This window comes from Falco naumanni, chromosome 15 (assembly GCF_017639655.2).
Source record: "Falco naumanni isolate bFalNau1 chromosome 15, bFalNau1.pat, whole genome shotgun sequence".
Classification (NCBI taxonomy): Eukaryota; Metazoa; Chordata; class Aves; order Falconiformes; family Falconidae; genus Falco; species Falco naumanni.
In genome coordinates, this window is record NC_054068.1 from 1,578,425 (window position 1) to 1,600,841 (window position 22,417).

Sequence of the window (22,417 nt, forward strand, 5' to 3'; positions counted from 1 at the left end):
CCTGCCGCGCCAGAGACCCGAGCCCCCAGACCCTCCTCCAGGCAGGGGTCGGGCTCCTCTTCAATGCCACCAAGATAATTTCCTAACAAAACAGTTTTAAAGAACACCCGGAGCAGCAGCAGGGGTTGAACTGCAGCCGGGGGAAGCCCAGGGCAGGTGCCCCAGCAGCGGGCGCAGGACTGGGCAGTCCCACAGGCCAGTGCTGGCATCGCACACTGCTCCCCTCCAAAACCAGGGTGCAGGACCCCACACGAGCACTGTGCTGCCACAAAGCTTCGTTAAATCTGGTTTCAGATTTCATTAAGTCTGAAATATCGGCATAGAGACAGGTTAAATGGGAAGCAAAGCTTGCCAGGGAGGGGGCACCTCAAAAAAAACCCTCAACTGGCAGCCAAAGCAGCCCCCTTAGTCAGGCGGGGTCCAGCCTGCGAAGCTGCCTCCCTGCAGACAAAAGCCGAGGGGCCTCCCTGAGGCGCTGGCACAAGGCAGGGCCTGTTTCACTTGCTTTCAGGGCAGTTCGAAGTCTCTCTCAACACAGCAGCTGAGGTTTCCCACGTCTGCACAGCACCCCTCCACGCACAGCGGCCCACGGTCTGCACCAGCACACGCTGTAGCAGAGCCGGCAGGCGCAGGGCAGCTTGCTTCTGTACGTTTGCCCTAAAAAGACAGCACACTCTTATTTCTACATTTTTTTTATTGACAGTTCTAGGGGAGAACAGTTCATTTCTTCTTCTCCACATCCTGCTCTGCCGCTTCTTTGGCTCGTTTCGCACGAATCCCAAAGAGACGGGCGTTGGCCCGGGCCATGCGCAGGCTGGCAAAGGCCTTGAAGTTCTTCTCGTCTTCCGAGATAACACGGGCCTTCTCCCGTTTGAAAACCTAGTGGGAGAGAGCGCCAGACAGTCAGACTGCACATCAGAAGAGACTGTATTTAAGGCTTAACACAATTAATCTCGCTAGGCTTTTACCACTAGCCCCGTGATGCTGTTAAGAAAAGAGCACTTATGCCATCTACAGGCCCTGCCCTTACTGTCGCCCCACCAGGCACCTCATTTCAACCGTTTCCTAATTTGCCAGCGCACGTCAGCACAAGACCAGAACATACCACGGGGAAAAAAACCCCAAACCAACAACAAACCAACCAGCACATGAAGTCTTGAGTCAGGTTTGTCAGCGCCTTTCAGAACCGGCAAGTGTTTTGAGACAAATGGCGACTACGCAACCTGCCGGGGCTGTCGAGCCACCAGCGTGCACCCCTCACCCCAGATTTCACAGGTACCGGCTCCTTCAAGGGACGAGTGGACCAACAACCCCCCGAGCCCACCCGGAGGACGCAGGGCTGAGCACAAACACAAACATGCTTCATGTGTGCCTTAACCTGTGCCCTCACAGGAATCGTGTGATCTGGGGGGCTCCCCCGCAGCTCTGTCGGGAGAACGTACGCAGCTGTGCTTCACACGTCATTAGGGCAGCAGTGGGATACATACAGGACTGTTCCCAACCAACGTGTCTTGACCCCAACCCCTGACATTCTGGGTGCAGAAGAGAGCTCCAGGCACTAAACACAGCTTGTGATTTAAGGACTTCCACAGTTAACAAAAATTTAGTGGAGCTCTGTGTAATGAATTCTTTGCAATCTGCTTTGCAACACTGAGGAACCAAACAGATCAAGGTACTCTTGGCAAAAGACAAAGACAAGCTCATCCCTTTCCTGGCTTTCTTTTATCCAGGATGGGAAGCGTCTGGAGACAGCAACCCTGAGCCCTGGAACAGCGAGAAGAGAATCCTCTCCGTGAAGTTTAAGTCTCAGTTATGTCACGCAGAGAATGTGATTTAGTGACACTTACATTCTTGATCGGCATAACCGGTCCGGTCAGCTGAGTCGCCATCTTGAGTTCCTCAGCCTGCATAAAAAAATGTCAAAAAAAATTATTTAGGAAAAAAATATAACTTCTCAGGCTAGTACCTCAGGAGCATGCTCTGTCTGCAGGTACCCTGCTACAACATGCTGTTAAAACAGTTCTGACTGGAGATTTAACACCGCCTGGTAACAAACTCAGCATTTTAGCCGCGCAGCTACAGGAATATCTGGCACAGATGTGCCGCATCAACAACCTGCATTTTGCCTGGCTATTGATTAGCCCGGATCTGGCCAGAGGAGCAGCGACCTGTCAGGAGTTCTGCCAGCTCTAAAACCACTGACATCTACTGTGCCATTTTTAGTTTGATACCCAGCATATTCCTCACTGATTCCTTCTAAGGCTAATTCCAGCTTCTTTTAAGAGAATGGCATTAGACAAAAATTATTTAAGTTTTAAACTGTTGATTTCAAACGAACGAATTTGAAATGGCATTTCAGACGCCCGTATCTGTTACCTACTGGTACAGAAGCTCCAGACGCTTCTTCCCCTGCTCTGAGCAGCAGCGCAAGGACAGCGGGCTGCTGCGCTACGGTGAAGTGGCTCGGAGCTGACAGACTCCCCGGAAGATTGAGGACAGCTTTAGCGCACCACCTAATTTCAGCACTTGCACTGCCCTGTGGGAAGCGCGTACTCACCACAGGCAGAGCCAACCAAAGCCAACCATACTCCGGATCTCAGGGAGATTTTAATGAAAAGCGTATTTTCATGTCAACAGCAACAACCTTCTCGAGACTGCCTTACACACGGCTTTCACTGAAGAGTCTCTCTTCGCCTCCCTCACCCTTTCCATGCAGCAGAACACAACTGCAGATGGACGTCTCAGCTATTCTGACAATTTAGCTTCATTAAACTAAAATTCAGCTGGCTGGGTAACAATCAGAGCTTCAGCAGACAGACCACCCAGCCCCAAATCTGAGCTGCACTCCTCCAGCAGCACAGCAGTCCCTAGGCTAAAACTCTGCCCCAAAGCACTGCTGTAACCCAGGAGATCCCCGTCAGTCTGCTCTACCAGGCCTGGCTTTTTGCTGGGCTCAGCCCTACGTACGTGCACGGGAACCATGCTGCCTCTGAGAAGGGCTGCTCCCCCAGGGAGGTTACATGATAACAAGCGTTGAAGAGCACCGCCTGACCACACAGCACAGCACTAGGATGGATGGGCTGAGGCCCGCACCTCTGAACCCATCACCAGAAACAGACCTCGTGAAACGCTGCTAACTGAGAAGTACTTACAGAGCTGTCTCCCTTCTTGGGCATAGCTGGCTTCCTTGGGAAGAGGATAAGCTTGGAGTGGTACTCCTTCAGCCTCTGCACGTTGGCTTGCAGGGACTCGGTAGACTTGTTACGTCGCCGGGGATCCACAGAGATTCCAATAGTTCGGGCAAACTTTTTGTTAATGCCGGCGAGCTGAAGAGAAGAGTGTGTGGTGTCAGCATCCAACAACTCTCAATGCCAGCGTGCTGCTGCCGGGAGCTGCTCCAGGCATCAGCCAGACCAGGGATCAAGCACAGCCATCACAGGCTGAGCAAGGCCCAGCACCCAACCGAATGGCCCAGTGGCAGCACGAGGGCCTGGCAAGCGGGACCGACTGCGCCACTGACAAAGGGAATTGTGGTGCCTGCATTTTAATGCTTGAAAACGTTCCACAGGCTTTGCAGTAGTTTTTTGCAGATGTTCTCAGGAGAGCAAAGTGCAACCCCCTGAGCAATTATGAGGGGGATGTTTAACCTCCGATACAAACATGACAAATTTATGAAGTCAACGTCCAGATAACTGGCTCACCGAATACTGGAAGCTCCATTAAAGAAGTATTTTTTGTAACCATCTTGCACAAGAAATAACCTCATTTTTTGTTTCAAGACAAACATCTGCGCACCATTTTGTATTCCACCATTAACCAAAAATTAAAGAAAAATAAAGTAACACAGCATTTGGCACCCAGAAGAACAATTTTACTGCCTCAATACACTAATTCCACTGTTATAAATGTTTTAATTAGATACTAAACAACTCGCAAGAGACGGCTGTGGATGCTGGCTGCCAGCAAGCACCGATGTTTCTTCCTGCCCACTGTACGGAGATACGTGGGTGAGGGTTCCTGCAGACCACCACGATCCAACTTTTAACAGCTCATCAGCTCAGCACAGCCAGGAAGGTCACAGAGAACAGCTTCCTGAAGCAATGGAGGGCACCAAACACTTCCCACGGACTTTCAGTGTTCCTAAACCACCTCATAGCTATTGCATGAGAAACAGCTACTCTACCAGGCTACGCTGAACAGTTCCCCTTCCTGACACAACACCCCCTACTTCTCTTAGGAGTAAGTTGAGCATGGTTTACCTCATACACAACACAAACAGGCTAGCTAAAATTTTTAGGATTAGCAGAAGCAATTGACTAAAATTTTTAGGATTAATAGAAACATGTTTCACAGAGAACCAAATTGATTAAGAAGCTGTTAGTCCTTCCCGGCCCCCAGGAGACTGAATTACGGCTCTTCCAGAATCCACTTTTAATGGAATTCTGTATAAGTGACAGTCTGACCTGACAAATGGACATATACTTTTCAGAGCAACCTTTTGCTCTGGCGTACGCTGCAAGACCACTCCACAGGCAAAGGAAACGCCAGAGCAGTGCTTTCCATGCTCCCACAGAGCCAGCAACACCAGATGCCTCCCCTGGCTGCCCAGCATCAGCAGATACCGACACCTAAGGCAAGACACTTGCCCACTGTCTGTGTGCAGAAGAACAGAACAAGCCAACCGAGCTCAAGTTCAGAGTTAATTTGGCTGGGATCCGTGCTCTGTACTTACTTTAAGCTCTTCTAGGCTGAAGCCTCTGCCAGCACGAACTTTTTTGTGGTATCTGATAGTAGGGCACCTCACTATAGGCCGGATGGGCCCAGCCACGGGACGGGGTGCAATGCGTCGAGCCTTCGCCTGGCGGGCTTTCCTCCTGGAATGTTGACAGGGACAGCGATCAGGAAGAGAGCATTCCTGCCAGGTGTGCCACTCCTAGGCTGCCAGCTGACCTCCCTTGAGGGGAGGCATCTGCCACATGGGCATCTCTCTGAAACAAACACAGCCCTGGCCTGACAGCTCAGGCAGGCTGACGCCTGCTTCTACAGAACAGCTACAGTCATCAGGTATACAAGGGTTCAAGGGAATCATCAATGTGGTACAGCGATTCCGGAGATTTCTCATCATTTGACTGCAGTTACAACGGCCAGACCCCGACCAGGGACCCCACACCAACCGCGCGCCTTGCTGCAATCCCAGAGCCTTTAACGAGAAAGTTCAGGGGAACGGCTTCAAATAAAGATGCAGCACTTCAGCTTCCTGAGCAGCCCGATACAAGCCGCGAGCCAAGCTCCCCCAGCTCCCCGAGCCAACGCAGGCAGCAGCCGGCCCGGCAGGAGCGCCCCGAGCACTCACCTGCGGATCTTGCGGGCGGGCTGGTTGAACCAAGTGGCCACTCGCCGCTGCCAGTCCTTGTGGAAGTGGGGCTTCAGGATCATGCCATTGCGGCTGGGCGCCATGGCTGCTGGGGCCTGCGGACACGAGCAGAGCTAAAGGCGGCCGCCGGCTCCGCCGGGATATCAGGGCTGCGGGCCCCCCCCCCAGCGACCTGGCGAAGGGCCGCCCCCGCCCGCCGCGCCACCCAGGGAGGCCCAGAACGCCCCCGAGGCCGCTGCCCCCGGCCCAGGCCGGGATCCTGTCAGCGGCATCTCCGGGCGCGGGCCCAGCCCGCGGCCCCCGCGCAGGACTCCGAGCGGCCGCGGCGCACAGCCCGGGCCCAGGCACAGCCCACGGCGGGCAGATGGCGGCGGATGGGTTCCCCGGCCGCGGCAGCGCCCCGACTCACCTCCCGCCACCGCAAATGGCCGACCGGAAAAGGAAGCGAAGGTGCGGCGCGCGCCGGAAGTGCCGCAGCGACAGCCAATGGGCAGCGCCGCAGCAGCGGCCCGAGGAGGAGGACGGGGCCGGAAGTGCCCTGCGGCGGCTCCACCGCGCCCGTAGTAAAGATGGCGCCGGCTTAAAGGGCCCGCGACGCACCGACGGGGAAGCGAGGGGCGAACGGAGCCCCGGGCCCGCACCCAGGCTGGGTCCGCTGCCGGGCTCCCGCGTCGAGCCGGCCCCCTCGCAAGGCTGGCCCGTGCGGCTCTGCCCGGCACCTCCAGCATGGGCCGGGCACACGGCCGGTGGGATGGGATGGACACGGGGCAGGGGTTACACCATCCCCAAGGTGCCTGCAGGACTGCGGTGGACTCTGGTCCCCTCCACAACGATGTCCCACAGCAGCACAGCCCCTGCTCTGCCATCCACCCCAGCAGCACTCTGCCACCTTCCCCACTTTGCGGGGAGCAGCACAATTGCCCATGGGGCAGGAGAGGGGTCAGGGACCACCACACACCTTGGCAGAGCCCAGACCCCACAGCAGCACAAGCCGCGGCCTCTCAGCCTTGGAGCGACAGGCATGCCACAGTGGCTGCACCCTGGAAGCCACCAGGACCCTGCACTGTCCTGCAAGTGTCCCAGCATGCACCTCAGCACCCTTGTGGCCAAGGGTTTCTTCATGCACCTCAGAACATGGCCACGACTTAAAAAAAAACAAACAAAAAAAAAAATCAAAGAACATTTGAAATTTCATCTGCTGCTGGAGAAGTGAATTCACAGAATGAGCTTGTGAAGAAATGCACAAGTTCAGAAGGAAAAAAAAAATTAAATACAGGCAGTAGCATCCCAGATGTAGAAAACCACTTCTGCTCCAAAGGAGAGGGAAATCACCCCCACCAGCAGCAAGAAGCCCCAGGGAGGGCTCAAGGCTCTGTGGATGCAGGTGGCTGTATGCAGGGACAGGGGAGAGGATGCCTGGCAGAACAGAACATCCTCCCCACCATCACCAGGAGAGGAAGAGCCTCCTTGCTCCCAGCCTGAGGACAACGATTACATACGGCCTGAAGGGTGGGAGCTGAAAGCTGTCAGCGCTGGGCTTGGGTCTTTTCAGGTCACAGACAATCCTCATGGAATAACTCGAGACAATAATCCTTCCTAAAAGATTAACCCAGTCACAGCACACCAGGCACCAACAATCATTTTAATGCCTTCCCTGATGAATGGCAGACGACCATGTCATCACAGCTTGTTTTGCAAGAGCCATGGGGATGGAGCCAGAGGGACTGGCAGCTTTTTACCGAGGCTTCCCAAGGAACACACCTGCTTTTGCTCAAGCTCCCGAGAGCATCCCTGGAGCTCTGAGCCAGTGGGGCCACCAGTCTTCCAACGTGGAACTCTGAGCTGCTCTCTGCAACACTAGTTTCTAACATCACACTGCAGGGTTATGCTGGGTTCTGCACACAGGTTTTCCTCAATTTCTGCTTGTGGGACACTTGCTCTAAAAACTGCATATAAAGTTACTGGCCAGAGTTCTTCTCCTTGTCCTGCATAACTCTGTAGCTATAAGCTTCTTCCTATGTGCCCAAACACATTAACTGCATCTTGACACATTCTGCAAACACAGCAGCATGTTATGCACAGTTTATTCTAGTGAAGTCTTTTTTTCTGTTTCTATTTTATGTTCAGCAGCAGAGATGACCAAAGGTTACAGCGGAGTCGCACAAGAACTACGGCACCTCAGCCAGCTCAGCCTCACAGGGGTTTCACTACACTGACCATTCTGGCACTGACAGGGACAGCCCTGCACTCTGGCTGTGCCACAGGCAAGAGGCTTACAGGGACTCCTCAGGATCCTTCACCCTTAAGAACATGTACACTGCTCCCATGTACAAGAGAACTTGCCAGTGGATTAGACTTGCCCAACTCCTAATCACTACTACCCTGCTGAGAATTGATTTCAAAATCCTAATGAGTTCTCCTTCCTGCAAGAAAAAGCTCATTAGAAGAGCTAACGTAGCCATCCCTCAATTTTTGGGTAACAGCAGCACAGAGATTCCCTGCTCAGTATCTTTGATTCTGGAGCTGAAAAGAGAGTCTGTGTCCAAAAGAAGCCTTCAGAGTCCTCCCATTCCACATCAGGAGTGGGCTTCATACTGGTCTCAGGCGTGGTTCTTCCTCCTCCTCATGGTTTGGTGGCTGCTGGGGCATTTCTTCATCTCTTGTGTCCTGCTTGTCTCGCTCTGCTTGAAGCCAGCTCTGAGGAGCTATCATTTTCTTTGGCCCGTAGGGTGGAGGCCCAATCAAAGCTTCAATGTCATCGTAATTTATCACTTCTTTCTCCAGGAGGGCATTAGACAGCTAGAAAGAGTAAATAAGACATAATGAGGCACAGGCGTTCAAAAACAGAATCTCTGAACTGATGTGAACTTCTCCCTGCCAGCTCAAGTGGGATCTCAACATCTGGACACAGCACGTGCTGCAGCCCGGGAGGAGCAGACCCCTGGCTACCACACCACAGGCAGGGTGACCCGAAAGCCTGCTGGAGCCAGTACAAAGTTCTCCAGGCTGTCGGCACCTTTCACAAGAGCGTGTTTGGCCAAGAACACACAGTATGACTGGAGGCAACGAAACAAGATCTAGAGAATGATTTGGCGAGGCATAAGCCCAGGAACAGTTAGAGAAGTGCCCTTCCTGCCACTGTCACTGCACCTGTGGCCCTGCCCGAGATGCCAAAGCAGGAGCAAATGAGACCACAGTCAGATCGGCACCCCTCCCCTGTATGCACAGTGCTAACAAAGAGCTGTCTGCTCCTGCAGGCACAGGCTGAAGGTCATCAGAAGTTCCTCTCCAGAAAAGTTGAATTCTCTGGCCCCTCTGCCAGCAGAAGGGCCACACTGGAGCAGCAGGTGACTGTCAAACATGGAACTGCTCAATTCTGCTGACAAGATGTGACACACTGGCCTGGCAGCCAAAACATTTACTCTGTAGATACTTTGGCTTAACTTAAAAGTTTTTCTGTGATGAGCCTCTAGCAAACATCTGACTCCTGTTAAATGAAAGAATCAGAACAGAGGAGGCCTGCAGAGAGGAGACCCCCTAACGATGCCTGCCTTCAGAGCACTCCCAGGGCACTGTTCCGGGGACAGGGCTGCGATATGGCCAGCAGCAGGGTGTCTGAGCCAGCAAGCTCTGGCTACCTTACTACGCACAGCAGGCCTGCAGTTGTGTAGTTGAAGGGGATTTTGTTGTTGTTATTTGTTTAAAAGGATTTAAGGAAAAGGACTGTTTTATTTCCAAAATATGCAACACTTGAGTTGACTCCTGGTCAACTGACTTTTGAATGTTATTTGACTCCTGACTTTTGGATGTTATGGACCAGACTTCTGAAGGAAAGATCAAGTAGATACACAGGGTGCTGCAACCCAAGAGTGGCTCGGCCCAGAGCGATGGGTACAGAGCTCCTGGCAGAGAGATGGGGACATGCCACAGTGACTGGTGTGGGGACTGTCAGGACACAAAGGGGAGGAGGTAAAGCTCTACTTCTGCAACAAGGATGCCTTGGTATATCAGGTATCAAGGAGCTGGCAGATGAAAACTGCCTGGAGTCACCAGAAAGCACGGACCAGCACCGATCAGCCAAGGTGACAGGTTCCATATTCCTTCACCAAATCCAGAAGCTGTCCACTTGATTCCTGTACATCTATAGGACCCAGAAGGATGAGCCGTTCCTGCCTTTGTACACTTCACAAAAAACAGTCACTGCTCTCCAGGAAATGACACTGCCAAGAGGCTAGCAGAGAATTGCAGGTGAGGGACACAAATTCTAGCTTTGATCACTTCCACTCTGACTCCTCTACCCTGCAAATACCAGCTGGTGTCAGGAAGCAGACTACTTGCTGCTGGAAAAGGCACACATCTCTCCCCATGTCTGCTCCTAGTCTGGGGGATACGCAGGAAGCAGTCCCTTGTTCACAACACAAGCCCCAGCACATCCACTACAAGACTTTCTAGGACCACAGAGACACTGCAGCAGCTGAACTGCAGAGCACAAGAAGTAGCAAGGCAAGAAACACCAGTTAAAGAAAACCCCACAAAACAAAAACAACCAAACAAAACCAACTTACTGTTTGCAGCTTGTCCCGGTTCTCCAATAAGAGTTTTTCTGTGCGCCTGTAAGCCTGAGCCACTAGGACTTTTGCTTCCTAGAAGACAGTAACAAGACGAGAGATTTGAAGCGTAGGTGGCAAAAAACACAACATGTGAATAAACAAGGAGAGTGCTGAGGGATGGATCTGCAAACTGAGCCAGGCAGAAAGCTGTTCCCACCAACAGAAAATACAGACAAACCATCTGAAAAAGCACCAAAGGAGTACTCACAACAAGGAATGGTAAACTCCTGCACTAGTACAACTCTTCAGTAGAGTCCCAGCTGATGGGAAATGCAGTCTACCTCAGGAGGCTGTCCAGCAGCAAAAGATGCAGCTCAGCACAAATCCCAGGGAAGCACAACCATAGCACTTCTGAACCACAGTACTTTTTCATTTCCAACTATTTGACTTTTCAAATAAGGCAATTTTTTTTTCATTAATGAAGCCCAATTTCCTGTCAAAACAGGCTAACATTTTTCAGTCTGAGCCATTGTTTTGGGTAGATAGTCTCTCTGATCTAGGAAGTGGAGACATTTAAGTTGTGCAACTGAATCTTTAAGACACAGGTTTCTTGTAGTCTAAGCACTGCACAGTCATGCTTAGATATACAAGGGGCTCTCGAGGGCCTGGAGAGACTTCATGCCACAGAATCTTTCCCTAGCTGGGTATTTATCTGCAGTTCCACAACTCCCCAATCTCCCCAGACTATTCTTCTTCCCCTGCAAAGCATGTCTCCTTCTCTCCAAACATCACAATTGCACCTCCTGTCTCCCAGAAGCTCACCAGGGTCTCGTCCACACTGGAACCAGGACTGCAGCTTTCACAGTCAGCTTTATGCAGTGCAGCATATTCCACAGCCCCTCACTGCAGCTGCAGGCAGCACAGTGCTACTGGGCTGAGCTCACAGCTCTATGTGATCTTAGCTGTTCTTAAAGCCTCACGGCATAGTTTCAATACACTGTAACAGAAAAGGCAAGCGCTCGCTTGTTGAGATTTAATCTTTACTAACTAAAAGAAAAATGCAAACTGTTTGGGTGCAAGTTACTTGTGTGTTTTCACTGAAGTGAAGACAGTAAAGAACAAATGGGAACATGTAACCAAGGGTGCCCTTACATGGTCCATCATCTGCTGAAGTCCCTGGCTGAAAGGGCGCCGACCAATTCCAGCTGCACTCTCCAGGTCTGGGAAGGAGAGCTGCCCAATGCTGGGCACCATCCCGTACTGCTTCACCATAGAGTAGGCTATCTGGGTCACCTTCTTCAGGTCATCCTGTGCTCCTGGGAAAGAGAGTGATGCAATGCTTGTCAGCTCTGAGCTGAGCGCAAGAGAAGCACATCCTGCACAAACATGCATTCCACTGGTTGAGAGACCAGAGGACCCACAGCGGTGAACACTCCACCTGCTGATGGACCTTCCCACACATGCTGCAAGACATGCACAACGGTGAGCGGATCTGCTGGCAGCGAGCTCACGTGCAGCGCTTACCTGCCACTGCCTGCTGTTATCCTATTTGGATATAACTAGTTGGAAACACGGCACAGAAAGCTCTAGGCCTACCCATGTGTCAAAAGCCTCACCAGGTAATTCCATCTGTGGCCTTAGGCTTTGGAACAAGTCCAAGGCAATACAGTGGCAACCAACAGCAAGAGACCTCTGTGCTCACAAACGCAAGCCGAAGATCAAAACAGGCAATTTGACATTTCTTCCTCCTAGTGCAGAAAACCTCTTGTCTCTTGCTCAGATCACCCTTGGACAGAGCAAGCACGGAAGTTCAGGCTCTCAGCACAACCTCCACCTGCCTGTGCCTGGGTCTGGCTCCTCACCTGTAGTGACTTTGTTAAAGGTGATGGCCTCAGACACTCTTCCCCCCAGCGCCATACACATCCTCTCCAGCAGCTGTTCTTTGGTGAAGAGGTACTGCTCTCTCGGAAGGATCTGAGCAAATCCAAGAGCTGCGTTTGTTCGAGGGGCTATGGAAACCTGCAACACAGAGCCGGTCCCTCAGTTCAGAGCGCAAAAGAGCTCCTAACTACAGCAACAGAGGGGAAACAAGGAGGCGCCTGCATTCCCTGTGAAATCTGTCGGAAGCCATGGACGGGCCTATCTACAGAGACATGGCCAAGGACTGCAGTATGTCACCATTCCTCTGCTGAAGGCTCTGCCTTCACAGCTACAGACATACACTTTGTGCTGAAGAAATGAAAAGGGAATTGTCCTTAAGAGCAAGCCAGTGAAATTCTGAGATTTAGGAGTTGCTTTGGAGGCCAGAGTTTGTAAGCCAGACAGTTCACTGTGCCGCAGAATCACTGAGACTACCTGGAGAAAGACAGGATGTCTTCAGAAAAGTAAGAGCCATTTCCTCCACCCATTAAATGAGAGTAATTAACAACAGTTCAGCTTATACAACAGGTCATTCAAAGTGAATTTGCTGCTGGTGGCCAGCCAAGGAGCTGTTGCCCTTGTTGTTTCCAGTCCCCACCTCCCCCCACTGTCAAGGCTTTTCAAGGAGATGTGCACCAGAGAGAGTGCACCCCGGGGTGCCAAAGCGAGGCCTTTCCCTACAGAGAAGGGCTTCAGGCAGGCAAGCTACCAAGAATGTCAATCTGAAAAACACATCTCTTTCCATCAGTATCAGAGCAGTTCCTGCAATGATAACTTCACTGGCTGCAACATGCTGGCAAGCCATGGCAGGGGAAGAGATCATATATGCATGCACGCACACATGGAGCAGTGCTTTGCGCCTGGAGCTAGCGCACGAACTGAGCAGCAGTGTCAGGGGACTCAGTTGCTCCAAAGAGCTTTACAGTTGGCTTTTAACTGCAAGGCTTCTCCTACAGCTCATTAATCAGCTTTGCACCATTGCTATCATCAATAGAGCCTAATAACGGACTTCTCCACAGCCTATCTTAGGGACATGGCTTAGTGGTAGATTCGGCAGTGTTAGGTTAAACGGCTGGACTCGATCTCAAAGACCCTTTCCAACCTAAATGATTCTATGATCCTGTATTTGCCATTTATTTTGCTGCAGTATTCACAGCTCCAAGCTCATGGAGGCCAGGGTAATGCAGCAGGATTCAACACAAGTACTACAAAGCAATCAGTGCATCTTGGACAGGGGAACCCCAAAGTACTGTTTTCCCACCCTGTGACAGGCTTCATTACACAACAGCTGGTAGTGGAGTTACCTTCATCACAGCCTCGGTGTGCTCCAGCAGCCAGCCAACCAACGCATGACCTGATTCATGAAATGCCACAACCTTCCTCTCTTCTGGTGACAAGATCTTACTTCTCTTGGCGGTGCCTACAGGAACGCGGACAAGGATTCAGTAAGAAGCTGGCAAGAGGTGTAATTGGTAGGGCATAACCATGTACACTTAAGTGCACAAGCTAGCACAGAGTGTGGCTGAACAGCCAGCAAGTTTCATGTTGCACTCCATTCTAGGGAGAGGCCGTAAAAAGCCCTTCAATTATGTGCTGTGGAAGAGGTGCTCTCTGCCCCTGCAGCAGAAAGCAATCCACAGCTGGATTGCTTGAAAACACTGGCAGAAACTTTTTCCCCTCTCCTTACAACAGACTTAATCATTAGGCAAATAATTTAACATTTGATTAGATCACAGCTCTCGAATGTAAAGCTCTGTTCTGTTCCCAGGTCTGCCAAAGGCATGTTACGCTATATCTCTGCCCAGGGACAGATCTGCAACAAGTCAGTCTACCATTTGGAGGGGAAAAAAGCCCCAAACCAAACCCCAAAACAACAAAACCCGAAACAGACAAGCTAGATATCACACTGATTTCGCTGTATGTTTTTTTTCAGTCCCTTAGGCAGAACATGAGAGAAGCAAGATGTTGCATTATATATGAGAGGCCCCCGTTGAGATTCTTGTGCATTAGGAGTGTTCAAATCAGCAAAAGACCAAGAGTATATACAAAAATCTTTCTCCAGACCCTGAAAATGTCTCTGATTACACCTGGCATGCTTCATATAAGCTTATTCTCAGGCCCCTGGGAACTAGCAAATTAAACCATAACTCACACTTAATACTTCCTCCAAAAAGGTGATTTTTGAAAGTTTCGGTTTTCCAACCCAGTAGTCCATAACACAGAATCAAGTCCAATTAGGATTAAAAATAAATAAATGCTGAACGGAAGTAAAACTTCTAGCACGTAGAAAAGATGTTAACTACAGAATACACTGCATATCGAGCACTCATAGCTCTGCATGTGGAAAGCAAAAAGGTACCAGTACTTTAAACCCGATGTCTCCGCACAGTGCCAGGAACAGTAGGGGGTAGAGCAGGCAGAGTCAAGAGCAGCCTACCTGATGTCTTGGAAAACAACATTCTATTAACATTAATTTTTAAACAAAGTCAAGAGCTTTATTAAACAGGGAAACAGCAAAATTAGTGTGGCAGATCTTGCAAAATTACTGCTCAGGGGCCCTGGAAACCACTGTGCCCTGCAAGGCATGATGGTGATGGAACAGCAGATTAATTGCAACAGCCTTGATTTTCATCAGTCAGTCCCTTACCCCGTCTTCAGCAGTGTCTGTGCATGTGCCTGAATGTCTCTTTCCATAGAAAGATGTATATATACACTATATATATATATACACACATACACAGTTTAAAAATTCTGGAAGCATTCCTCTGTCAGCCCACCAAGGTGGGAGGGACTGTACTCTTCACAACAGCACGCACTGTGCCTACAAAGATTATTTCTTTTCCTACATAATGTAATCTCCAGGCAGGAAAGTTCTCTGAAGGCCTATACTTTCCACACTCATGAGACAAACAACCCAGGAAACAGCTCTGGTGCATCTTTGCTGGCCTTACACAGTGTATACAAACCCTAACAAGAAAAGAGGCTCCATTACATCTTCTAAAGACAACCGCTAAAAGCCCCTGTGCAGTCAGCAGGTTTCCTCCCTCACTCCCAGGAGACCTGACTTACTAACTGCTTTCTGTTCCCAAACTAAAAACACAATGGGAACTACCACAGAGAGAAGTTCTTACTCCTCCCTTACAGCAACACAAAGCTTTAAGGCTGACAGAGCCTCTGGACTTGCAAAGTTCTCTTTTGATTCCACACCACTCTTATTCAAACCAGAAGCTTATAATGGAAAGCACAGTAATATCTTTTTTTCTTTCAAGAAAAGCTTTTATAGCAACTGAAATGCCCTCTGGATTATGAAACCCAGAAGCATTCCTATTACATGGCGAGGGTAAATTTAATATATGGGCCTGGAGGGTTGTTTGGGGTCTTTTAGACTTGGTCTAGAAAAAATAGCCAGGTCCTGCTAATATGAAAGAATCCGATTAAGCAACAAAAAAGACTTTATGGCCTCCTACACACCACAGAGCCTTAGTGAAGTAAGCCAGCTTGTCAGCAGTGAAACTGCTGAAGCTTATGCCCTGCAATGCCCCACCACATTAATCCCAGATATCCCTTCTGCTACACATCCCCTGTGGCCTTACTTTGCTTTTTTCCTTATCTTCCAAGTCTGGGGAGCTAAGGCAAGGGTGGAATTCAGCAAGAAAATCCAAGCAAATCTCTACAGTTTTGGTGGGTTTTTGCCTGCAGATGGGAAGTAAAGCACACCTTTGCTCTGGCTGATGGGGACTTCTGCATTACAGTTAAGAGTCATCTCGCTGTCCATTCCTAGGAGCTGCTGAGTACAGTTTCGGCTTTGTGCAAGCATGGCCATGGTTACCTGAGCACTCCAAGGGTTTCATTTCTAAGAGGCAGGTGAAACTGCCTGGAATTTTCTCTAAAATTTTCTTTTACATGAGGAATTGTTAAGGCATTTTCTGATAAAGCAAACTGAGGACTAAATTTCAGGATCAGGAAATAACTGACCTAGTACAAACATCCTGTTCCATACGCTCTACTAAGAAAAGCACAGAATGCCAGCCTGTTTGCTCAGGCTCACCTCCTGGTAATGACACTGCAGCCTGGAAGCAGTTAAGTGTCTGATTATGAAAACCATGGCTTGGCTACAGGGCAGTTCAGATCAAACCCCACCAGACTCAAATCCCTCAGGTGAAGTCAAGAGTTCTGGGAACTCTTTTTCCCCTCCCTATAATATACTGCTACAGGGTAATCTCCAGAGGTTCCTCTGCTGGCAATCGCACAAGCGACAGCGAAAGGCTGACAGGATGTTCTCAGAGGGAGAACAGTACTCTACTGTCTTTCCGTTTATTCTGCCAATTCATCAAAGCCTGGGCTTTGAGGCCAGAAAGAAAAATCTCTAATTTCTTGCTGTTGAGGATGCGTAGCCTGTTTGCTATTCCTGTTTATGTAGCAGGTGTCCAGAACAGCAAGAAAGTCCCAGAGATACTTCCACTCTTTTTCTTTAAAAAAGCCCCACACCAAACCCCAAAACCTTTTTAAACTAAAAAAAGCCATACAGATTTGAATTTCTCTCTTTACTGTTTTGCTACTGGCCATCCTCCCTGAGCTACAGGTTCAGGTGGCCTGCAGATTCAGGAAGATCGATCCATCCGGGGTCCTGTTCGGAGAACTTTCTGTGACTATGGCATCTAAAGGCTTTCAGGACGGCTCCACAGGACAGAGCACAGTTCGGACCCATCCGTCTTCCTCAAATGTGACCCACTCAACTTGAGACTTCTCTCAAGAAGCGTGGTACAGACTAGCAAGACAGCAACAGAAATGGCTGGATCACTTACCGGCAATGACTCTTTCCACAGCATACTCAAAGTTTGAAGTATCGATGGATTTGTGACCTTCTCTAGCAGCATGAAGAGCAGCCTCGTTACATATATTTGCTATGTCAGCTCCTGTAGACAAGAGTTTACAAGAATTACATCAGATTTGTTATGCGACAGAGATCTGAGAGGACAGAACAGGCAAGAACAAATCTGGAGAAGGACCTAAGGAAGCCAAATAGCCTGCCTTGGGAACAGAGAGTAAACCTAGTCCACGGTGTTTACGTTGGATTTGAACAATACAACAGCCTTGGCAATGAATGCTGCATTGCCACACAGAGGACAGAGTTCAGCAATCAATAAACAGGCTAAAGCCAAGGCTGGCTCTCAGCAACAGGGGAGTGGTGTGGGCAGTCTGGGTTGGCATGGGCTGCTGCACTGTTCATACAGCAACTGCACAACCTCTGTGCGGAAGAGAAAAAACATCTGTTCCGAGTTTGTGTGTGTGGGTGACGGTGGCGGGGGGCTGCTGAAAGAAGTCACGAAGAGGCAGTGTGCTGGGGCCTGTTAGAGGGGAAACCCAGAAAGGATATTCCAGGAACTCCACATAAACAGGAACTCTGGAGCCTCTTGCTCAGCACTGTTCCAAACTCCCAGGGACCTACCCTGGAAACAGGCTCAATACATGAGCCAGGCAGAAGTTGTCCAATTTCTACTCTGACCAACAAAATAATAGCTATTCATTCCTCCTATTGCTTTCCCAGTTACATGTATCAGCTTAAGAGTCTTTCCCCAGAAGCACAAAATTTCATCTTCCACAACAGCTTGGGCAGGAGCATAAGCAGTGGTTCCTCCCCTTAGGAATTAGGAACCCAGGCATTATAAAAGCGTATTCTTCCCTACTCCCACACCCTGCTAGTCCCAGAAGCTTCAGAAGATTGAAAATAGCCATGAACAATTGCTCATCAGAGCTCACCAGGGAGCTGGTTAGATTCCCACTATTTCCATAGAGATGGAGAAGACTTGAAGAAAAAAGCCTTTTAGACCAAAATACTGTTAAAACTAAGCAACCAAGAAACTCCAGCTTGAACTGCAGAACCAGCGTAGCAGCAGGCAGAGCAGCCCCGCAAGGGCGCAGCACGTCATACCACTGAAGCCCGGAGTCAGTTCGGCGAGGCGCTGCGAGTAGAAGCTGGCATCTTGGATCAGTTTAAGACCCTTCAGGTGCTGCTCAAAGATCTCTCTTCTCTCCTGTAAAGAACACAGAACACCTGAGCCCAGCAAGCCCTCACAACGTGGCAGCTTCAATGCAGCCTGTCGCAGGGAGCGGGGGAGGAGCGGACCTCCGGCGGCGGGGACACGGTGACATTGCCACCAGAGGGCAGGGCTGTCCTTACAGCGTTTCAGTGCTACGGGAGCCCTGATAAACACCCAGCTCTCAAATTCAGAACAGATGTGTGAAGGCTTACCGTGAGTCACTGCTTTCTCTCTCAGGGCGACTCTCCCCTCCCAACTTTCACTCTGATCTGTCTTAACTTTTCTCTTACCATAAAAGCACTCGCAGAAAGGAGCTCCAAATACCTCTACCTGCTCCCTCACACACTGCAAACTGAAACCCCCATCTACTAGCTGCTTAGCCTGCAACCATTTCCCAGAGAAGGTGGGGTGAGATGATGGCTGGCAAGTAGCCAAAGAGTGACTCATTCAGCTGGTCCAGGAGATCCAGATTATAACAATGGGCTCAGTTGCCAGGGTTTTTTCCCCCCTTCCTCCTCGAGGGCAGCTGCACAGTTCAAGCTTCCGGTGCCAGATTCTATCAGGCATTTAAGGTATTTCAACTGAAAACTCTGAGGATGACAGTAAAGCACAGATGGGAGAAGAGCCTGTGCTGGCAGAGCAGACAGATCTTTACTGCAGCTGAGCCTATTCCCAAAACTCTGCTACAAATGTCAACACAGCGGACAAGGAAGGCTCCTAGTAAATGGATTTAAAAAAGCATTCAGAAAGAGAGCGTCACTTAACAGGCTGCCTAAAGGAAAATGAGAAGCCTTACAAGGATAGCGAGACCTAAAGAACAAATGGTGCTCAAGGCACATGACAATTTAAGCTCTGGCACAAGCAAACTTGCCAGTTAGGTAGTTCCCAGTTTCCTTTAGAGAAGACACATAGTTCTATGTCTGCATGGCAAAGAGAACCTCACAAAAGAATTCACTGCCAAAGCTCTTACCAGAGCAGAGACACTTAAAAACAGCGAGTTGTTGTTTCAGAGAAACAGGCAACTGCCTTAGCATGTCAAATCCTTGATTCAGAGCACATAAATAAGGGCAAACAGAAGCTTACCATCTCTGTCTTCTCCAAGCTCAGCCATTGCCAGGCCAGTGAATTACCAGCAAGGACTGGGACACTTAAGTCATTAGGGTTATGGTAAGGACAGGGCAGTAGGTGGAATATACCTGGAGTGTTGGAAGATCGATAAAGATGTGCCTGTCAAGCCTCCCAGGTCTCATCAAAGCGTTATCCAAGACATCAGCACGGTTGGTGGAAGCCAGCACTATGACATGATCTGTGGTCCCCATTCCTGTAGACAAACAAGCAAAATCCAAAGGTGAAGATTTTCACCATCACAGAGACCATGTTGCAAGTATACAAAGGGATGGGGCAGGGCAGGATGCAGAGAATGTCTTACAAAGCTTCATCACAAAGCCAGAGGGTGTTTACCGCATCCTTTGGAGCAGCTGAGACTGAGAAAGCGTGCTCCTAGCTGAAGAGGACAAGACAGGAAGGAACCTCCCAAGTCACCCAGGCCAGCCTCTGGTCATTACAGACGCTCACAAATTCCTTTTTCATGTACTTAAGCCTTGGTTTAAAACTTCCCCCCCTTTTGCCATGTTTCAAAATTGCTTCAACTAGAAACCACAACAGAATGAATCTCTATTCTGATGAGTTAGGAGATGCCTTCTCACCCCCAGGCTTAAGTCAATTCCTGCTCCTTTTGCTCCAGGTTGTACAAACAATGTTTGCTAGCTGAGACAGCCTTTCCCTCCCAAATACTTCTGTGGAAAACCCTTTCAGCTTTTGTTTACTTTTAGCCTTCAGTCACAGATAAGACCACCAGGGAAGTGATGGGCTTTCTTCTGACCACCTTGGGTTAATGCAAAGAGAACACAGCCTTGCCACCCAGCAAGGGGCATGTTATAGCACGATTTGATCTCTGTCTTCTCGTTCATCTTGTATCACTCAGAAGGCACCCAGGCATACTGCAGACCAGCGCAAAGACCAACCCTGCAGAACTCACACAACAAATGTGTAGGCAGACAAAACACAACCAAACAGCTTCGCAGCGATGATTAGCATACACTAGCTCAAGCCACAGCCAGAGAAGGTTTTGTCTCCATGTCTGAAACAAGGGAGCATCAGAATCTACAGCCGTGAGAGCAGCCTGCAGTATGGAGGCATCAAAGTCGGCAGGGCTTCCTGGGGAAGCCAGAGCACTAGCAGCTGGAGAAGGGCAGAATGGGGCAGGCGGTAGTGCTGCCTGGGTGGGGAGCCAGAGATCATGTTGAATCACTCAACCACAGTGCTTATTTATTACATTCCACCAGGTGCCCGCAGGCCCCTGGGTATGAGTCACCTGCTTACAGCAGATTCAACAGCCCTGGCATACAGCAGCCTTCCCAGGGAAAGGACGCGTTAGTCCCATGTGCTTCCTTTGCTGCCAAGTCACATGCTGCAGAGAGGCAGCTTTACGCACGTAAGCTGGGTGAGCTTCAGCTCTCTCCAGCTCCACCAGAAGAGCTGCCAAATGTGTCAGCGTACAAGAGCTCAGCAGACAGATTAAGGTTACAGGTAAGTCAGAGGACTGGCTCTGTCAGCTTGTGCTACAGCAAACCTCACTTCTTCCTCCCTGCAGGATGCTGTCTAAATAAGCTCCTGGAGAGGATGAAGCAGACCATTCTTCAGACATGTATCACACTGCACTTTGGAGTGTGATAAATAAGCAGAGACTGGCAGGCACTTGGGGGATAGCAAGCTTCATTCACACGGCAGGATTAGGTGGTACAGTACATTATCTGCTTTGCAGCTGGGAAGACTCTCTTAAAATAGGTCTAACTATTAGAACAAATAAAAAACCGGAACCGCTGAGAGCATCTGCCTCACATCAGCTTCTGCCCTACTTGCTCTCAAGCCTGTATGCCAGCGCTGCGAAACACTGCTCCATGAAATCTACATGCAGCCTCCGATTCGTATTACTGTCCCCTATGCAACATCACCTGGCATGTAACAGGCTTTGGCTTCCACAGGCAAAGATCAGCAGAGAGAACAATCTACGAAACCAACCCCTCAGTCACATCAACAAATGAAAAACAGCTCTTTAAAATTTAGCCTAAAGAGAGCCGTCATATCTACAATGTTTACAAATGAAGCCACTTCAAAGGAAAAAAGGGTGCACTGGAAATGGCAAGTGCATTATTACACTGCGTAATTCTCCAGCCATTTGTTCAAAAGCCTTTTGGACATCATCTGTGAACAGTATCATTGAAACATGAGCACCTTCATGAGGGAAGCCTTGGGGTCAGAAACTTGCATACAGCACAGATCAGGGGGGAGGGGTCTTGTCTGAAGACCTTGGGTGAAGAGCTACTATCAAAACACGTCCTGCGTTTTCATTCACAAAACACAGATGAACCCAGGACTGTCAAGCTCCTCTCAGATGCATTCAGAACAGAGGAGATATTTGGGTCACATTCCTCTTTGGCTTGTTTGCGGCTTGTGAGGAAAGATTCACTATTCAAACCAGGCACCTGTTTTGACAAAGACTGGAGTACATGCGTCACTCTCATTTTAAAAACAGCTTTTGTACATACAGGCTCCCTCCAGTCCCTCCCCTTCTCCCACCAGACTCCTGGTGCTGCCAGAACACGAACATAGCTGTCAGAGTGAAGGAAACCAAGGTCGCTTGTAGAAGAGCACTACAATTACTCTAAAATCTGCGTACCAGAATTATAGCGTATCAAACTGCACATTCATCCCATACAGCTTAGCATAATGGCTTTTTTCTTGGTGTCCTCAATCCTTCCTCCAGCCTGCAGAGCAGGTCCCATATAGCTCTAACCCTCCTTTTCTTCCTCTACCTCACCTCAGAGTGATCTCATTCGAACACACAAATTTGACAATCACTGACGATGACTCACAGAACTACTTTTGTGCACGATTTTTTTTTTTTCCAAATTAATAGCTAACTCTATGGTGTTGCCTTGCAGAACTTCAACCATCAGTTTGAGCTAAACACAGCTAAAACAGAACTCTTAACCTTCCATTTCAAGGATTCCTCACTACAAACACATCACACTCCTCTGCCTGTGCTTGGGTAGAACTGTTAACCTCCTAAAAAAAAATCTTATTCACTAACACCCTGAAAACTATTTTGCCATGATGCATATAGCACTTCAGTGTTCGTTTAGTTAACATGCTCTGTTATCTAACATTTCAGTAACGTGTGCCAAGATCACTGCTGATGAGTACAAGTCAACAGTGAGACCATGTTTCTCATACTAGCCTGACAGTCCTTGCCAGCTGTCTCCCATTTGACACTGTAAACTCCTTGGGCTATTTTTTAAGTATGTGTTTGATAAAACTTAGCAAAATGAGAGACTTTGTACATGCCCCTCATAATATAATAAATAATGAGACAATACAAATTTAAAAATAAACTAGGCAGCACACAGCAAATAAGGGACTATTAAAGTACATATTGAGGATAATATTCACCTTCTAAACTCCCCTTCCAG

General features: G+C 49.4%; 2 protein-coding genes and 1 non-coding gene across 6 annotated transcripts in view; all 3 read right to left on the reverse strand.

Moving 5' to 3' along the window:
* Window positions 1-676: 676 nt before the first annotated feature.
* Window positions 677-5,883, reverse strand: RPL13 (ribosomal protein L13). Its single transcript, XM_040615638.1, has 6 exons — window positions 5,784-5,883; window positions 5,354-5,469; window positions 4,733-4,874; window positions 3,153-3,326; window positions 1,848-1,904; window positions 677-879 (listed from the first exon to the last, which is right to left on the reverse strand). Exons 2-6 carry the CDS (start codon window positions 5,455-5,457, stop codon window positions 721-723), a joined length of 636 nt encoding a protein of 211 aa, XP_040471572.1. The 5' UTR covers window positions 5,458-5,469; window positions 5,784-5,883; the 3' UTR covers window positions 677-720.
* Window positions 5,043-5,124, reverse strand: LOC121098168. Its single transcript, XR_005831195.1, has one exon. It is a non-coding gene; the product is annotated as a small nucleolar RNA MBII-202 (small nucleolar RNA).
* A 1,114-nt stretch (window positions 5,884-6,997) lies between the features above and the next one.
* Window positions 6,998-22,417, reverse strand: part of SPG7 (SPG7 matrix AAA peptidase subunit, paraplegin) — a 42,053-nt gene continuing 26,633 nt past the window's right edge. For all 4 annotated transcript variants that reach the window (XM_040615634.1, XM_040615635.1, XM_040615636.1 and 1 more), the window contains 8 exons: window positions 19,082-19,206; window positions 17,777-17,879; window positions 16,650-16,760; window positions 13,149-13,264; window positions 11,787-11,943; window positions 11,077-11,240; window positions 9,940-10,017; window positions 6,998-8,173 (listed from right to left, as the gene is read on the reverse strand). In XM_040615634.1, coding sequence (XP_040471568.1) covers window positions 7,964-8,173; window positions 9,940-10,017; window positions 11,077-11,240; window positions 11,787-11,943; window positions 13,149-13,264; window positions 16,650-16,760; window positions 17,777-17,879; window positions 19,082-19,206 — 1,064 coding nt within the window. In that variant the 3' untranslated portion in view covers window positions 6,998-7,963. The remainder of the gene's footprint in view (window positions 8,174-9,939; window positions 10,018-11,076; window positions 11,241-11,786; window positions 11,944-13,148; window positions 13,265-16,649; window positions 16,761-17,776; window positions 17,880-19,081; window positions 19,207-22,417) is intronic.